At 43.1% G+C, this 13,334-nt stretch overlaps 1 protein-coding gene across 3 annotated transcripts in view; it reads right to left on the reverse strand.

Annotated features, from left to right (window-relative positions):
- Window positions 1-207: 207 nt before the first annotated feature.
- Window positions 208-13,334, reverse strand: part of LOC121193971 (protein FAM126B-like) — a 41,981-nt gene continuing 28,854 nt past the window's right edge. For 2 of the 3 annotated variants that reach the window (XM_041056411.1, XM_041056412.1), the window contains exons 8-13: window positions 11,226-11,321; window positions 10,239-10,355; window positions 8,103-8,190; window positions 7,713-7,869; window positions 6,705-6,884; window positions 208-3,798 (exon numbers count right to left, since the gene is read on the reverse strand). In XM_041056411.1, coding sequence (XP_040912345.1) covers window positions 3,137-3,798; window positions 6,705-6,884; window positions 7,713-7,869; window positions 8,103-8,190; window positions 10,239-10,355; window positions 11,226-11,321 — 1,300 coding nt within the window. In that variant the 3' untranslated portion in view covers window positions 208-3,136. The remainder of the gene's footprint in view (window positions 3,799-6,704; window positions 6,885-7,712; window positions 7,870-8,102; window positions 8,191-10,238; window positions 10,356-11,225; window positions 11,322-13,334) is intronic. The other variant, XM_041056413.1, reaches the window with a different exon arrangement.

Here is a 13,334-nt window from a genome sequence, read left to right on the forward strand (position 1 = left end):
ACACATTTGCACATCTATTATATATCATTTCAATAACTATCTTGAGGAGAGAGGTGGATGGATTAAAGTGCATTATACTGTATGAAAACAAAGCCCACAGTTATCACATGCAGGACAGGAAATGAACTTTGTCCACCAACAGCAGTGGCTGACCAAGTACAAATCTAACAAGAACTTTTACGCCACCTAAAAGAGATTTTTTTTTTGAAATGTAAGTGGACCTTGTGATGATTTCTGAGCTTATAAATCTGCCAAAATGAACTGAAGATAAAATAATGATCCACAGCCACTTTTTTTTTTTTTTTTTGTTTGACATTTGCTGGCTGGCGTTCATTTCCCGCCCTGATCACATGCAAATAACACCAGACATTGAGGGATTACTCTAAGTCAACATACAGTACCAACATGGCTGCTGGTAATCTCGGTCAGGGGCACTCATATTAATGACATGAACACGTCACCAGGTTCAAAACAGCAAAAGGTGCCACTCAACTCACAGCAAAATACAGCAAATGGGAACACAGCTCGCTGAGAGCCACACAGCACAGGGATGACAGCAGACAGACCAGGTGAGAGTGTGAACTGTAGCTGCGCTCCTCTCCTCTTCTTCTTCTTTCACAGTCCAGTCCAGCAGGAGGAGGAAGAGGAGGAAGATGAGGAGCGTTATAGGGCCAAAGAGGCAACGATCGAGGCGTTTTGGCCTGAAATGTCTAAGGCTAAAGCGCACACAGGACTCACTCAGGACTGGGAGCAGCAGCTGTGAAGGTTTCCAGCACAGCGTGAGCATGAGTGTGTGAGATTTTCACTGCAGACTGAACTGACTTTTATATACATTAATCATTCACCCTTGTTTTCCCAACAAGCACATGAGCAAGATGTGGGAAATGCAATACAACAGCTGACAATCTACAGAACACATACGCATAATATACTGAACAGCGAAGCTTCGTGATGACTGTGAAAGTACAACGTGCCGCACGCACCTGCAACGACTAACGAAGAAGAAAACGTGGCAAAAAAGGTGAAGCTGCATCTAAGGGCACATTGAGCTGTATGTCCAAACATCCCTTTTATTGTGCCTTAACTTTAACATAAGACAAGTAAACAGAAAAAAGAGGCATTTTAACTTAAGACACCCAAGCCAAAAAAAAAAAAAAAAATCCTTAAGGAGAGGATGTGTTTTGGCACATCTGGCAAAGACGAGACTTGAGTTTGGCTCGTTGGCTGTTTCACGCACCTGAAACAGCAGTGCTTTGCAGGGCACTAAACATGCAGACAAGCACGCCATGTTAAGAATCACTCAGTCTGGGCAGGGAGCACTACAGAAGGCTAGCTAGCACTGTGCGCAGATGCAGGCATTTAACAGCAGAGAAGATCCAACTCCATGCACGTGAGGATAAAAAAAAAAATTGCACTTTGAAAATCATTACATAAGCAAAAAAAAAAAAAAAAGAAAATGACATAAGCAGGACATACCTAGGGAGCTAAGAATAATCAGGTTAATCCCAGTGTGGTTGTTTGATATATGACAGAAAATATGAAAACCTGAAGACAGTCCTGTTCTTGTTTTGCAGCTAGATTTTGTGCATGATGTGATTGAACTGAAATGCAAGGCCCAGATATTCAGTCGCAACTCGTCACATGAGCGCACGCAGATTTTACAGTGTCATTACAGTTGCAGTGTGAAACCATATTGGTCCCAACTATTTAATCCCCAAACCGGTCGAGCGCTCCAGTTTCAAACCTAATGGAGGTTTTTAAATCCGGCATCTGATCGGGAGACAGGTGTCTGAGTGGCAGGTGAACACACAATGAGGTAGAACAAAATGTTTCATGAGCGTCCAATCAGAGCACAAAACTCAAGACGACCATCATGGTGACTGCTGATGCGCAGTGACTAGAACAAGCCTCCAGTGGGCAGTAATGACACTACACACAAGCCTCAACACAAACTGACGAAGACCAACAAGTGCTTTCATATGGAAGGACCCATTAAATGGTATAAACCAGAATAACAATCTAGTATAAAATACAGTCATTGCCTTTAGCTTCAAACGCAAACCTGCACTGTCTACAACGTTTTAATCCAGTTCATCCACAAGATACAGTTTCAGATTTTTAGGTAAAGTCAAAAGACAAATTCCTTTCCTCTTGTAGCTGCACAGTAGTGATTTCTTCAGATTTGTCCAGTTAAAAGCCTGGGGCAAGACAAATCCTTACCACATTCCAGTTTGGTTTTACAACATTCGTAAAAGTTTGATTTTACAGATCAAATCAGATTATTATTATTATAATTACAGAATAAAATGAAGGTCATGGGCTGAAAACTAGAGATTCACTTGGGTCTTGACTCATTTCTACAAAATCACTGTCAAACAACGTGAGGAAAAAAATAATAAAACAAAACAAACGTTACCTTCTTTGGATTGTGATTTAAAAAAAACAAAAAAAAACATTTAAAGATTTTTTTTTCATAAAACTATTTCTGCCTAATTTAAAATCAGCAATTAACAAGGAAGATAATCAGCAAGAACGATTGCACGTGAGCCCGGGAACAAAAGGGAAGGAATGAAGAGAAAGAGCGATAATCCCCACTCTTCTCCACATGAGCGACGGTAAGTGTTATTGCTGATTCATGCTGACTGATTCAGTCAGGAACTCAAAAAATCTGAAATGTCACATTTCCCCCTACAGCTCGCGTGGCATCCTTACGGCTTTTCTCTCGACATTTCCTCCTTTTGAGGTGAGTTTCTGTGTGGAATGCTCAGCTTAGTCAGACGGGAGGATGCAGTGACATGCTGGACTCTGTTACACTCGCCTGTCATTACAGCAGTGGGCACTCATGATGTACTACTTTTTCTCTTGTTGCATTCTCAGTAACTTGCAGGTCATGATTGTAAGTTTTAATGGATGTTGAAAGGGTGGAGACAACTGTTGAGATCTGAAAATGTGTTCCTACACACACACACACACACACACACACACACACACACCCACTCACACACAAATAGAAGTTGTTGTAGTAGGGCTGTAAAGAGTCGCAGAGAAAAACTGCATGAGGATGTGTGTACATATTTAGTGTGCATTTCTGTGTGTGTGTGTGTGTGTGTGTTTCTACCACACCCTGCACTGTATGTTAGACCTGTGATATGATCTGCATGTTGAAGCTGGGGGAACGGGACTGCTTGGTGAGAGGAGCTCCAGGAGACAGGAGGTCCTGGGCGTCCTCTGGCCTGATGAGGTGCTCCTCCTGGAGGCTAATGGTGGAGTGGCGGTGCGAGCCGCCTGCTGGAAGCCCCCCTTCCTTGTCGGAGCCTCCCAACGCCTCCTCTCGCTCGTCCTCGCCTCCGTTCAGGTTGAAATTCATGCAGTCAAAAGACTTGCTGGAGGAGGTGCTGCCAGTCCGCACCAGCGTGGGTCCCACAGGGAAGCTCAGGTGCTTCTTTATGGGGCTCAGCTGGATGGCATCCAAGGTGATGCTGGCTGGAGGCGACTGCTGCCTCTGGTGATGCCTCCTCACAGCAGCCTGGTGATCCGCAGACAATTCTGCCTGTTTTTCCCTCTCGCGCTCCTTCTCCTTCTCCCGTTCTCGCTCTTTCTCCTTGTCCCGAGACAGCCGGGCCGTGATGGCTTTCTTGATGCTGCTGCTGCTGCTGTTCAGGCTGCCGCCCCTCGGCCCCACGCTGCCGCCCACCTTGGTGCCGCTGGGCTGGCTGCTGTTGGACGCCCCGGAGGAGAAACCCTCGTCTGGGTCGTTGATGTTGAAGGAATCCTCCCCGCCGCTCATGCCATCAGCATCTGAACATGAACACGCATGAATGTACAGAGAAAGAAAGCATGACAAAGAAAAAGTCAGTGAATCAACTGTGGTTATGCTCAAATTTGCGTATAATCTGACTGTGATGAAAACTGTGAAAAACCCTATTTCCACAAGTTTTTTGTTTTTTTAGGAAACAACTTCTAAAATACCAAAATACCAAAGCCAACAGCTATTAACAATAAGGAGCAAACTCCTATTAATCTGAGCAATAAGAATAATAACATTTAGAGTGTTTAAAAGTAATGAAGAAGGCTAAATTAGTAGCCTTCTAGCAGGCTATCACTAACACACACACACTCGTCAGAGTGTGCTGCCTCATTAGTTCACTCATTATGCATCTGACATGGGAACAATTCAATACAGTACCCAATGACCTTGAGCTCTGATGATCTGACGTAATTCAGATTGACTAAAATCTAGACTAGCTGTTTGTTTAGGAAAAGTGTGAGTTCAATAACCTGTCTGATACGAGAGCAGAACCTGCTAAGCAAACATGCCATATTCAATATATATCAAACACTAATAATTAATATCTGGTGATAATTGAGCAGAATTCCTACAGGAACAATAATGATATGAAGAAATCTAAACAATGAAAAAAAAAACTTGGTCCATTTATGAGCTTTGTTTGGGAGCTGGAAGGGAAAAAAAGATGATATATTGAATTAGGGAAAAAAAAACATGTTATTGACATACAGTGTGCAGGGTAAAGCCTGTTAAAAGAAGGAGACAGAGAATCAGCCGTCTGTCTCCGTCATGCATCGTTGGGACAAGCAGAGCTGGACGACAGGGAACCGCAGGCAGCACCAGAAAAGAAACGGAGAAATCGAGAAGAAAAGGTCTGGACTGACATGCATACAACATGAGGAGAAGACACATGCTCTCCTTCCCCATCCCTCGTTTTCCCTCCTGCAGCACTGGCCCAGAGGTCACCTGATTGGCCGGCTGAGACGAGCCTGCCAATCTGTGTAGACCAGTGAGGCGAGTCCGTACACCTCATCAGATCAATAGCACTCCAGTTAGAGCTGGCAGCCACTAGGCTAAATGGGCCAGACTGCAAGCCTATCGCAAGCCAACCCGATCCCAAATGAAGAGGGCAAAGCTCTGAAGTCTGATCGTCACTGCTGCAATCAAAGGACTGTGCTAGTGTTTTTACATGTTTCAGCCTTTTGACTACAGTTTGCTTATGTAATGCATTCATTTGCTTGCATATGGTTTCCAGTCATCTCCGTATGCTATGAAAATCAGCCTGCAGAGGTTAATCCACTTCAGTAAACATTTCTTTGCCTTAATTTTGTAACCTGTTGTGTTGTTGTGCACTAACACAGCTGCCAAGCTGGGACCAGTTGAAAATGACTGTATACATTAGGTAGCGTTTCAAGGAATTAAATACTAAATACATAACTTGGTACTGGCATCAACGTAACACAAAGAGGGTGCTCCTGATGCATAGGTAGGCAAACAGTGTCCTAGGGGATTCCCTGAAATCTAAAGGCACACAAAGCCTTTATTACTGTGGCTAAGTTATTAAGAACAAGACAATATTGACTATCAGAGTAGAGTTGTGTGAAAGTAAGGAAGGAGTAAAAGGTAAGGAAAATCAGCCAAAAAACATACAGTATCCTGTGGAAAATGGTTGTCATGCAAAGTAAATGCAATCTGTAGTTAACAGGATTAAACATGCAAAACCACCAGTTTGGTCATTTCTAATATCAGGACATGTGTTGAGTTATTTCTTTCTGCAACCAAATGTGCAGTAACTGCACACAGACACTGAGTGCTCTCTCTTAACTGGGTGGCGGATTTCTATCAATGAAACAACTTCTTTCACCTCAGCTGCAGTTTCCTGAAGATGGGATGGCGCTCAGGCAAACACTGACCGTAAAGCCGGGGAATGAGCCGATCTTCAGTCATTTCAAAGGATCGGAATGATGTTTCAAGACCACACATGGAAAAGGACACACATTCAACAAGACAAAATGGGCCATATGATAACTCCTGGCAGTGGAATAGCTTTTGCTGAAGCAAGAGTTGGGTTCGTTAACTTTGACAATATTCGGGCTGTTCATTTGGCCTTGTCGTTTGAAATGTTAGTGTTCCAGGGTTTCGAGTTCTAGCAGAGGTTATCGAAGCTTGCCGTAGCGTGCGCATGCATGATGAAGGGGCTCGTTCCCACTCACTGAGCTGAGGAAAAGGAAATGGAATATGGTAGGACACAAAATTAGTACAATAAATGGTACACAAAGTACACAAAATGGCAGGCCTCTTCCTGCAGAATGGTGGCAGCAGATGGATGCTGCTGGCCTGAGTGACCCAAAACTTATGGAGGTGTCGAACACCGTAAGGAGCAATATGAGAACAAGATGTCGGGTACTCTGTGCCAGGTTTGTAAAACGGATATATTTTTCCTGTTAACACTATGGAAAAAATAAATCCATAAAACTAATTATCAGACATGGAGGGTTGAGAAAGGCCAGAGTAAAAGGTCAAGCTGCAGGCTGGGCCCTGAACATGCTCAGTGAGTGACAAGGGCAGCAGTCTAATGTACGCTGGAGTAGGCATGATGAGGATAAAGAGAGGATATGACATGATGACAGGCCCATGCAAAATGGCCACTAGCCACACTTCCTTCAAACCCAGAATAGGCGACTCTTCCACTCTTCTGTGAGATGAAAAAAGCAGCAGTCTGGTAGTAGTTTGGCTGAGGGTCTGAGTTAGTATACTCTGGGGAAGTGAAGAGGAAGCCAAAATGGGAACGGCAGAGTAAACCCCCTCAAGTTGAGGAGGGGTAGGAGGAGGAGGAGGAAGGTTAGGAGGATAGAGATCAAAGGGGCACCTCCTCCTGAGACCCTCTCTGCTCTGAGCGTCCGCCCCTGTCCCCTACCCTCAAGTGTGATGGGGGGAATGATGCTGCTGCTGCTGCTGTGGTGGCTGTGAGCCCGCCCTCCTCTTTCCTCTTTGGCTGCTGCGTCCCAGGGAGTGTGGTGGTGGTGGTGATGCTGGGCGAGGCTAGGAGGATTGACGATGAGGCTCAACTCTGCATCGGTTGAGTAGTCAAAACAATCTGGGAGTCAACAACACAGACGGGGAGACGTGTTTCTTTAGTGGCAGCAAGCCTCAGGAGATTCGGGTCTCATCATGGGCACAGCAGGCCTAACAGTGGTCTGTAAATTCATGTGTAGATTATAAAATATAAAAAAAAAAATGTATTTCCAAAATAAAATTCCCCATTAATCGCCCATCTACTGGGTTAAAATGGAGTCAGTAGAAATCTACAGGCACCATTTTGTTGTGAGTTTCTCCTAAACCGCAAACCTTCATTTTAACTGGTGATACAAAGCACAGCAAACACTTAAAAGACAAAACGAGCAAAGAAAAAAAAACAAAAAGCAATAAAGAGCAGTGAGTGGCACAAGCACCGCAACACAGAAACTATATGAACACAATTACATACAATAACTGACATGAAACACCATTTGGATGATGCTAATGGTGTGATTAGTTTACATAGGAAACAGTTTTTCCTTCTCACTGCTAAGGACAAACAACAGATAAGTAATTTTCTCACCAGATAGATCCTTCTTGTTGCCTTCCAAGAAAAAAAAACGAAAAACCAAAACAAACAAACAAACAAAAAAAAAAAAGTGACAGCTCGTAAGGTTAACCGAACACTGTCCTTGTATAACTTTCTTGTCCAACCTACCCTGGGACACTAAATTAATAATGAGGATAAAGGAAAAAAAAACAAAAAAAAACCAAACAGTATTGTAATGGATCTACTGTGCTGTTACATCTACTGAGATCTCTCCGGCGCTGAGGCCTGGTTCATGTCGCTGTGTGTCGCAGCCAAGACGGCAGATTTTCCAGCTGCTGCCTGGGGCTTCAGTCTTACCCTCTCTCTTCCAGCGGTGGCGCCGTATAGAGGCGGTGGTGATGGCTGAGATGGAGATGCGGCTGATGGTGGGTGTCACCTCGACCTGGAGCACCTTGCGCCCCCGCGATTCATCAGGAGCGCTTTCTGGCAGCGAGTTCTTCATGGCGTTCCCCAGCTGGGGGTGACACATACACACATGCAGGTCAATATGCAGTTAAATGACTATAGTGGTTAGGTGTTATGATATTTAGAGCCTGGTGACTGTTTTTTTTTTTTTAATTGTGGGCAGCCTGTGCTGATTTGTGAGTAACATGGCAGATCAAACGCATTATTTTTATTTGACTCAGGCTCCACAGTTCCTCTACTGTGTGTAATTAACACCATAACATACTGTGCTTGTGGTCTTACCAGAAGAGGCTGGGAGTAAAGCTCCAGCTGTGCTCTGTACAGAATGTCCTCCAGAGCTTCCCGCCCCATCTCCCACTCTCCATTGTATCTGCATATCACAACACAAAACACAAATCAGCGTTTAACAGCGTCATGTTGGGAGCTATTTTGGAGTAAACAGCGGAGTGTCTGACAGGATGCCGTGATGTCTGATTCACATCCTCATGAACTATTATAGGTTATTTGGTAATGCCTGAGGCTACAGCGAGGGAGAGAGGGTGAGGTTGGGCACATATCCAGTCAGACCGAGTATACTTCTTTGTCAAATCTGTGTCTAACTTTTTTTTTTCTTGAAACTAGAAGACAGAGTGGAGTTTTCAAGGGAACACATGAACTGAATTCCTTGGGAATCGTGTGTGATGAAAATCACAAAAAAATATCATGGCTTTAAAATGTGTTGGAAAAACTTTTCCGTCACACCCTGCATATTTGTGGGCTGTGTAATTAATCATGTACTGAGGCACGCTATTTTTTTGTTTACACAATTAATGACAAAATAGCAACCTTCTGGCTATAACTGAACTATAAAGATTCCTAATTTCTGTAAAGCTGGTGCATTCAAGTAATATGCAAAAGGATATAAAATAAGACTTTCTATTACCCAGCTCTTTGCTACAGGACGTGAGTCATCTTTAGCTTTGCATGAGGTGATGACGCCACATCCCCACATTCAGTCAAGGGGGATGAGAGGAACAGCAACAATAAACAAACTAATTGCATAAAAAAATAAATAAATAAAAATAAAAAAGAAGCGTGGCTGAACTCTCTTTGATCTGCTCCTGCACATGCAACAATCACACAGCCAAGGACAAATGCCTGGGGTTCCTTTTAAATTCAAGATGAAAAGAACGGGATGAATGGGCAGGTAGAAACAGACTCTCAGATGTTAGGGAAAAAAAATCACCCTAGGACACATTTCAAACCTGATACAGAAAGAAACAAAAAAAAAAATTGGGTGTGTGGCTTTTCAGTATTTGCTCTGATATCCTGCATGTCTCTTCCTCTGTCTCTCTTCGTGTGGCTCTACAGCACTGTAGCATTAGCGGACATATTAACCTAAATCCCAGTGTGTCCTCACACAAGTACCAAGGTCCCGCCTGCATGTGTGGAGCTGTGGATTCATGTTTATCTGCCCTTCACGTGCGCCTGCCCAGGCCAAGGGTGAATATGAGAACTCCAGCTGGCACTGAGGTGACCTATGGTAGGGATTACTAAAAAGGCTATTATTCTCTCTCTCTCTCTCTCACACACACACACACGTACACACACACACACGTACACACACACACACACACACACACACACACACACACACACACACACAGTCTGGGTTTCTTTCCAGCGGCACTCCAATCTCTTGATTGCTGCTGTGTACCCTCATGGGGGCGATGAGGCAGAACGCATACTCATTCTCTCCCACCCTCCTCACTACACCATCCTTAACAGTGGTGATTCCAGTCGCTATCGTATCAGGGGATCCATCTCTGAGGACGAGCTGTCATCGAGGAGCCGTAATCAGCTTTGCAACGACTGTCCTCATAGGGGATGAAATCACCTGCTCCCACAATGCATGGCTGATGTAATCGGTCTGTACAGTGGGGAGCCTCTGTCCTTGGTAGAGTGCTAGCATGCTGTTGGGAGATTTTCTGCAGTAGATCACAGCAAACTAGAACCAAGAGTGCCCTCATTAGAGATGGCCCGCAGAGGCAAACAACAAAAACGAGAAGCGCTGTGTTTTCTAGCTCATGAAGGAACTCTGTACATTATTATATCTGTTAAAGAGAGGAACAAATATGAAATTATCTTCCTCCCAGTTACCTGATATGCTTTGCAGAATGTCAGTGTCCTCATTGATGAGTGTTTTAAAGAGCGGTGATGTGAAATGGCATGGATGAAAATCATTTCAAGTTAATATACTGTATATAATCAATATTTGAAAACAATGTGATTCCAAAATAATGATAATGTTGATCTGTAACTGGTGGATGTGTAAATAAACAACTGCTTGCTAACAAAAGTTCACAATATTGACTCAAAAGATGAAGATGTGTCGATGTTGTGCTCACAACTTGTTATTTTGGCTTTAAAAGTACATACATGGCGTGATAAACAGCAGTCAGCATCTGCACCATGAACTCGGGGTCCAGCAGCACACGGTTGCACGGTTCCCTCCAAAGCTTCTGCTGCTGCCGGGGGAAGCCACATACACACAACCTGAGGAGGCAATACACACACACAGGCAATGAGTAAACTGAGTAAAGTCAAACTGAGTCACGGACAAACAAAGGGAAGTGGATTAGGAGTAATTAGAAGACAAAAGGTTTAGATATATTTTGCTGTGAAAATTGCAAGTGCCCTCTAACCGCTGCTGGAAGGAGCAGAGATTGGACAAGCTTGGATGAGGAGAGCAACTAAAGGCAAGATCAGATGCGACGTGATCTTCTAAACAAAGAGGAAACACATCAAACAGAGCGAGGCGAGACAGATTTTAACTACTTTACACTCATAGAGGTTGAGCAAGGTTAGACCATGGGGTGTTCAGGGTCTACACTGTGATGATGAACTCAAAGAGAGAGCATTGTTCTCGTGCTCTGAAGTCTTCACAGTTACAGTCTGTCTAGACTGAGCTTGCTTCAGGCATTGTCTGTCTGCTCACTCGGAGTAGGGAAGTCTTCATATCCTGAACCGTCTGCTCGCAGCAGTGAAATCTCTGGGCGGCGGATCCACTACAGAGCCTCAGATTGTGAATTCCACATTGATCCTTTCTCCTAACTCCAGGGCATCTCAGAGTTTCCAAGAGAGACAGACTCAGACAGGTATCCAGCAGTGATGCTTTCATTTGGCCAATCACAGACAACTGAGCTCTAATGAAATCGCACTTATCAAATCCCCCTGCAAAGAGGACAGTCAGTATCGAGGTTAGTGTATGGCTACAGGGTAGAGGAGGCGATTTAATCCCCGTTTCGGGAGAGCAAGTAATGAAGGTAGACGAGGAGAGAGGGAGGTTACTAATTGGGCACAGCAAGGACAAGACTGTGGGCGAAAAAGACAAAGAAAAAAAACATGTTTTACACATTTTCTCACCGTGAGCTCATTCTGCAGACTGACTGATAGGAAGAAAGGGGCATGTAGACCACAGCAGAGTTGTAGCAGAGCATGAGGAAACACAGCACTTCAAACCTGCAACCACAAGAGACAATCAGAGACAAGAACAGTAATACAGGCTCTTATTAGGGTCTAATGACCTCAGTTTAAAACAAAAGTTAAAGAATTTAACTTTAATCTGATGTCAGTTCAGCATCAACTCATCTGTTTGTGTTTACTAAATATTCCAACCAACATTCTCCTTGTGACCCCATTACTGAAGACAATTATGTAGAGTTGCTCAAGCAGTTTATCAACTCTACGAACTGTTAAATTAAAAGTCTACTAAGCAAAGTGCTTACCTAGGCAGCTTTGCTCATTGTGAGGTACTGTACTATATGTAGATGCATGGCCTATTGCACTGCAGTAATCGCATTTACACTTGAGATTTGCACCAAATGCTGTAGAATCAGCTCAGTGCAGAAGCTGTGAAAACTAAAGATTCAAGTCTGACAACTGAAACTATACTTTGCATCAAAATGTATTGTCACTGAACTGGTAAAATATTTTGAAATCCTTTAATATGAAATATAACATATATTATATATAACAAATCTGTTCATGAAATGCCTACAGTGTCTGCCAAATGAATTTAATGTAATGTAATGTCATGAACTGGCATCAGAACTGCATTTGACATTTCACACTAGTTTATGTGTATAATTCAACTGTTAATTTAAGTGCAGAAATGTGCCTTTCTGAAATCCATAATAGGCCCTTTCTGTTGAAATGTGACAGTTACTGGTTGACTTGGCATTTTCACTTGAAGCAGTGTCACAGTCAGCACATTACAGTAGCTTTCATAAATATACAAGAAAAAAAAAGATGCTTAAATATGTCAAGTCAAAGTAAAAATAATATTTTAGTTGAAGCAAATTGTGATAATTTCTTTAACAAACTGTAGATAATCGTGGACAGTTCATTCTTTTGAGATAAATAAGGAAATAAAGAGGTTTTTTGGATGATCCATTTGGAATTAGTTACAGTATCGTAGATAACACTGGTGAAAACAGTGAAAAGATAAATGATTGTAATGAAATGAAATGACAGCAAATGAACGCTATCCACTTGAAATGACAGATTTTCAGATATCAGTACAAATCTCAGTATGGTGCAGCTCTCTATGGACCATGTGTGTTTTGGATTGTGATTGTGTGTGTTGATGGAGGACAACCAGGACTAGGACCACGAGCGTATGGGCCATAATTGACTCTATGCGCAGGAGGAGGTAAATGGCCTGGCTATATATCATCAGTCGGAGAGAGCCGGCACCTCTCAGGAGCTTTAGGCTTTCTTCTCATAAACACTATCTCAGGCCCAACCACACAAATGGATTTCCAGATAAACTACAAGGCCTGGCCCCGCTGAAATCCATTCGGTATATTTATGACGCTCTATGTTCATTGTAGCCGAGGGGCTGCGCTGCTCCGGACAACACGTAGGATAACCAGCGTTATCTGTGCTGCTCTCACATTATCAGCTATGATAGCTCAGAGTGTGCGTCTGTCTCTGTGCATGTGTCACTGCAAACACAAATAATGAATGAAGTGCAACTCTGCTCATTTTAGTACAACAGAAAAAAAAAAAAACATTTTATGGCAGAATTCCAGCATGCTTCATTACTATGCTGAGATTATCATTCATCTACAGCAGCAGAGAAAATGTGAGAGCCAAAAAAGCTTTCAGGCCGGGCTGAGTCTGGCCAGAGGGAGCTGATTGAGAGCTGAGAGTTGTGCCCTGATCATCTTAAAAGGTCTTTTTCATCTTACAAGGAAGGACTGGATGCAAGGAAAAAAGGAACTGTTCTGTCATTTAAAAAAAAAATAAAATAAATAAATAACAGAGAATGATGACATGTATGAGGCAAAAGTTGGATTTAGTCTGTTGATACCACGCGTGTTTACTGAGGCTGAATGGCCTAAAGTGTCGCCACTTCTCCGTATCCAAAAAGGAAACAAGGTTCCACCCTCTGGTAACTCATTCAGTGCGTTAGACTTAACAAATGTCTCTGAACTGATGCAATTTAATCTCTGCTGCGACATTTGTACT

This window comes from Toxotes jaculatrix, chromosome 15 (genome assembly GCF_017976425.1).
Source record: "Toxotes jaculatrix isolate fToxJac2 chromosome 15, fToxJac2.pri, whole genome shotgun sequence".
NCBI classification, from domain to species: Eukaryota; Metazoa; Chordata; class Actinopteri; family Toxotidae; genus Toxotes; species Toxotes jaculatrix.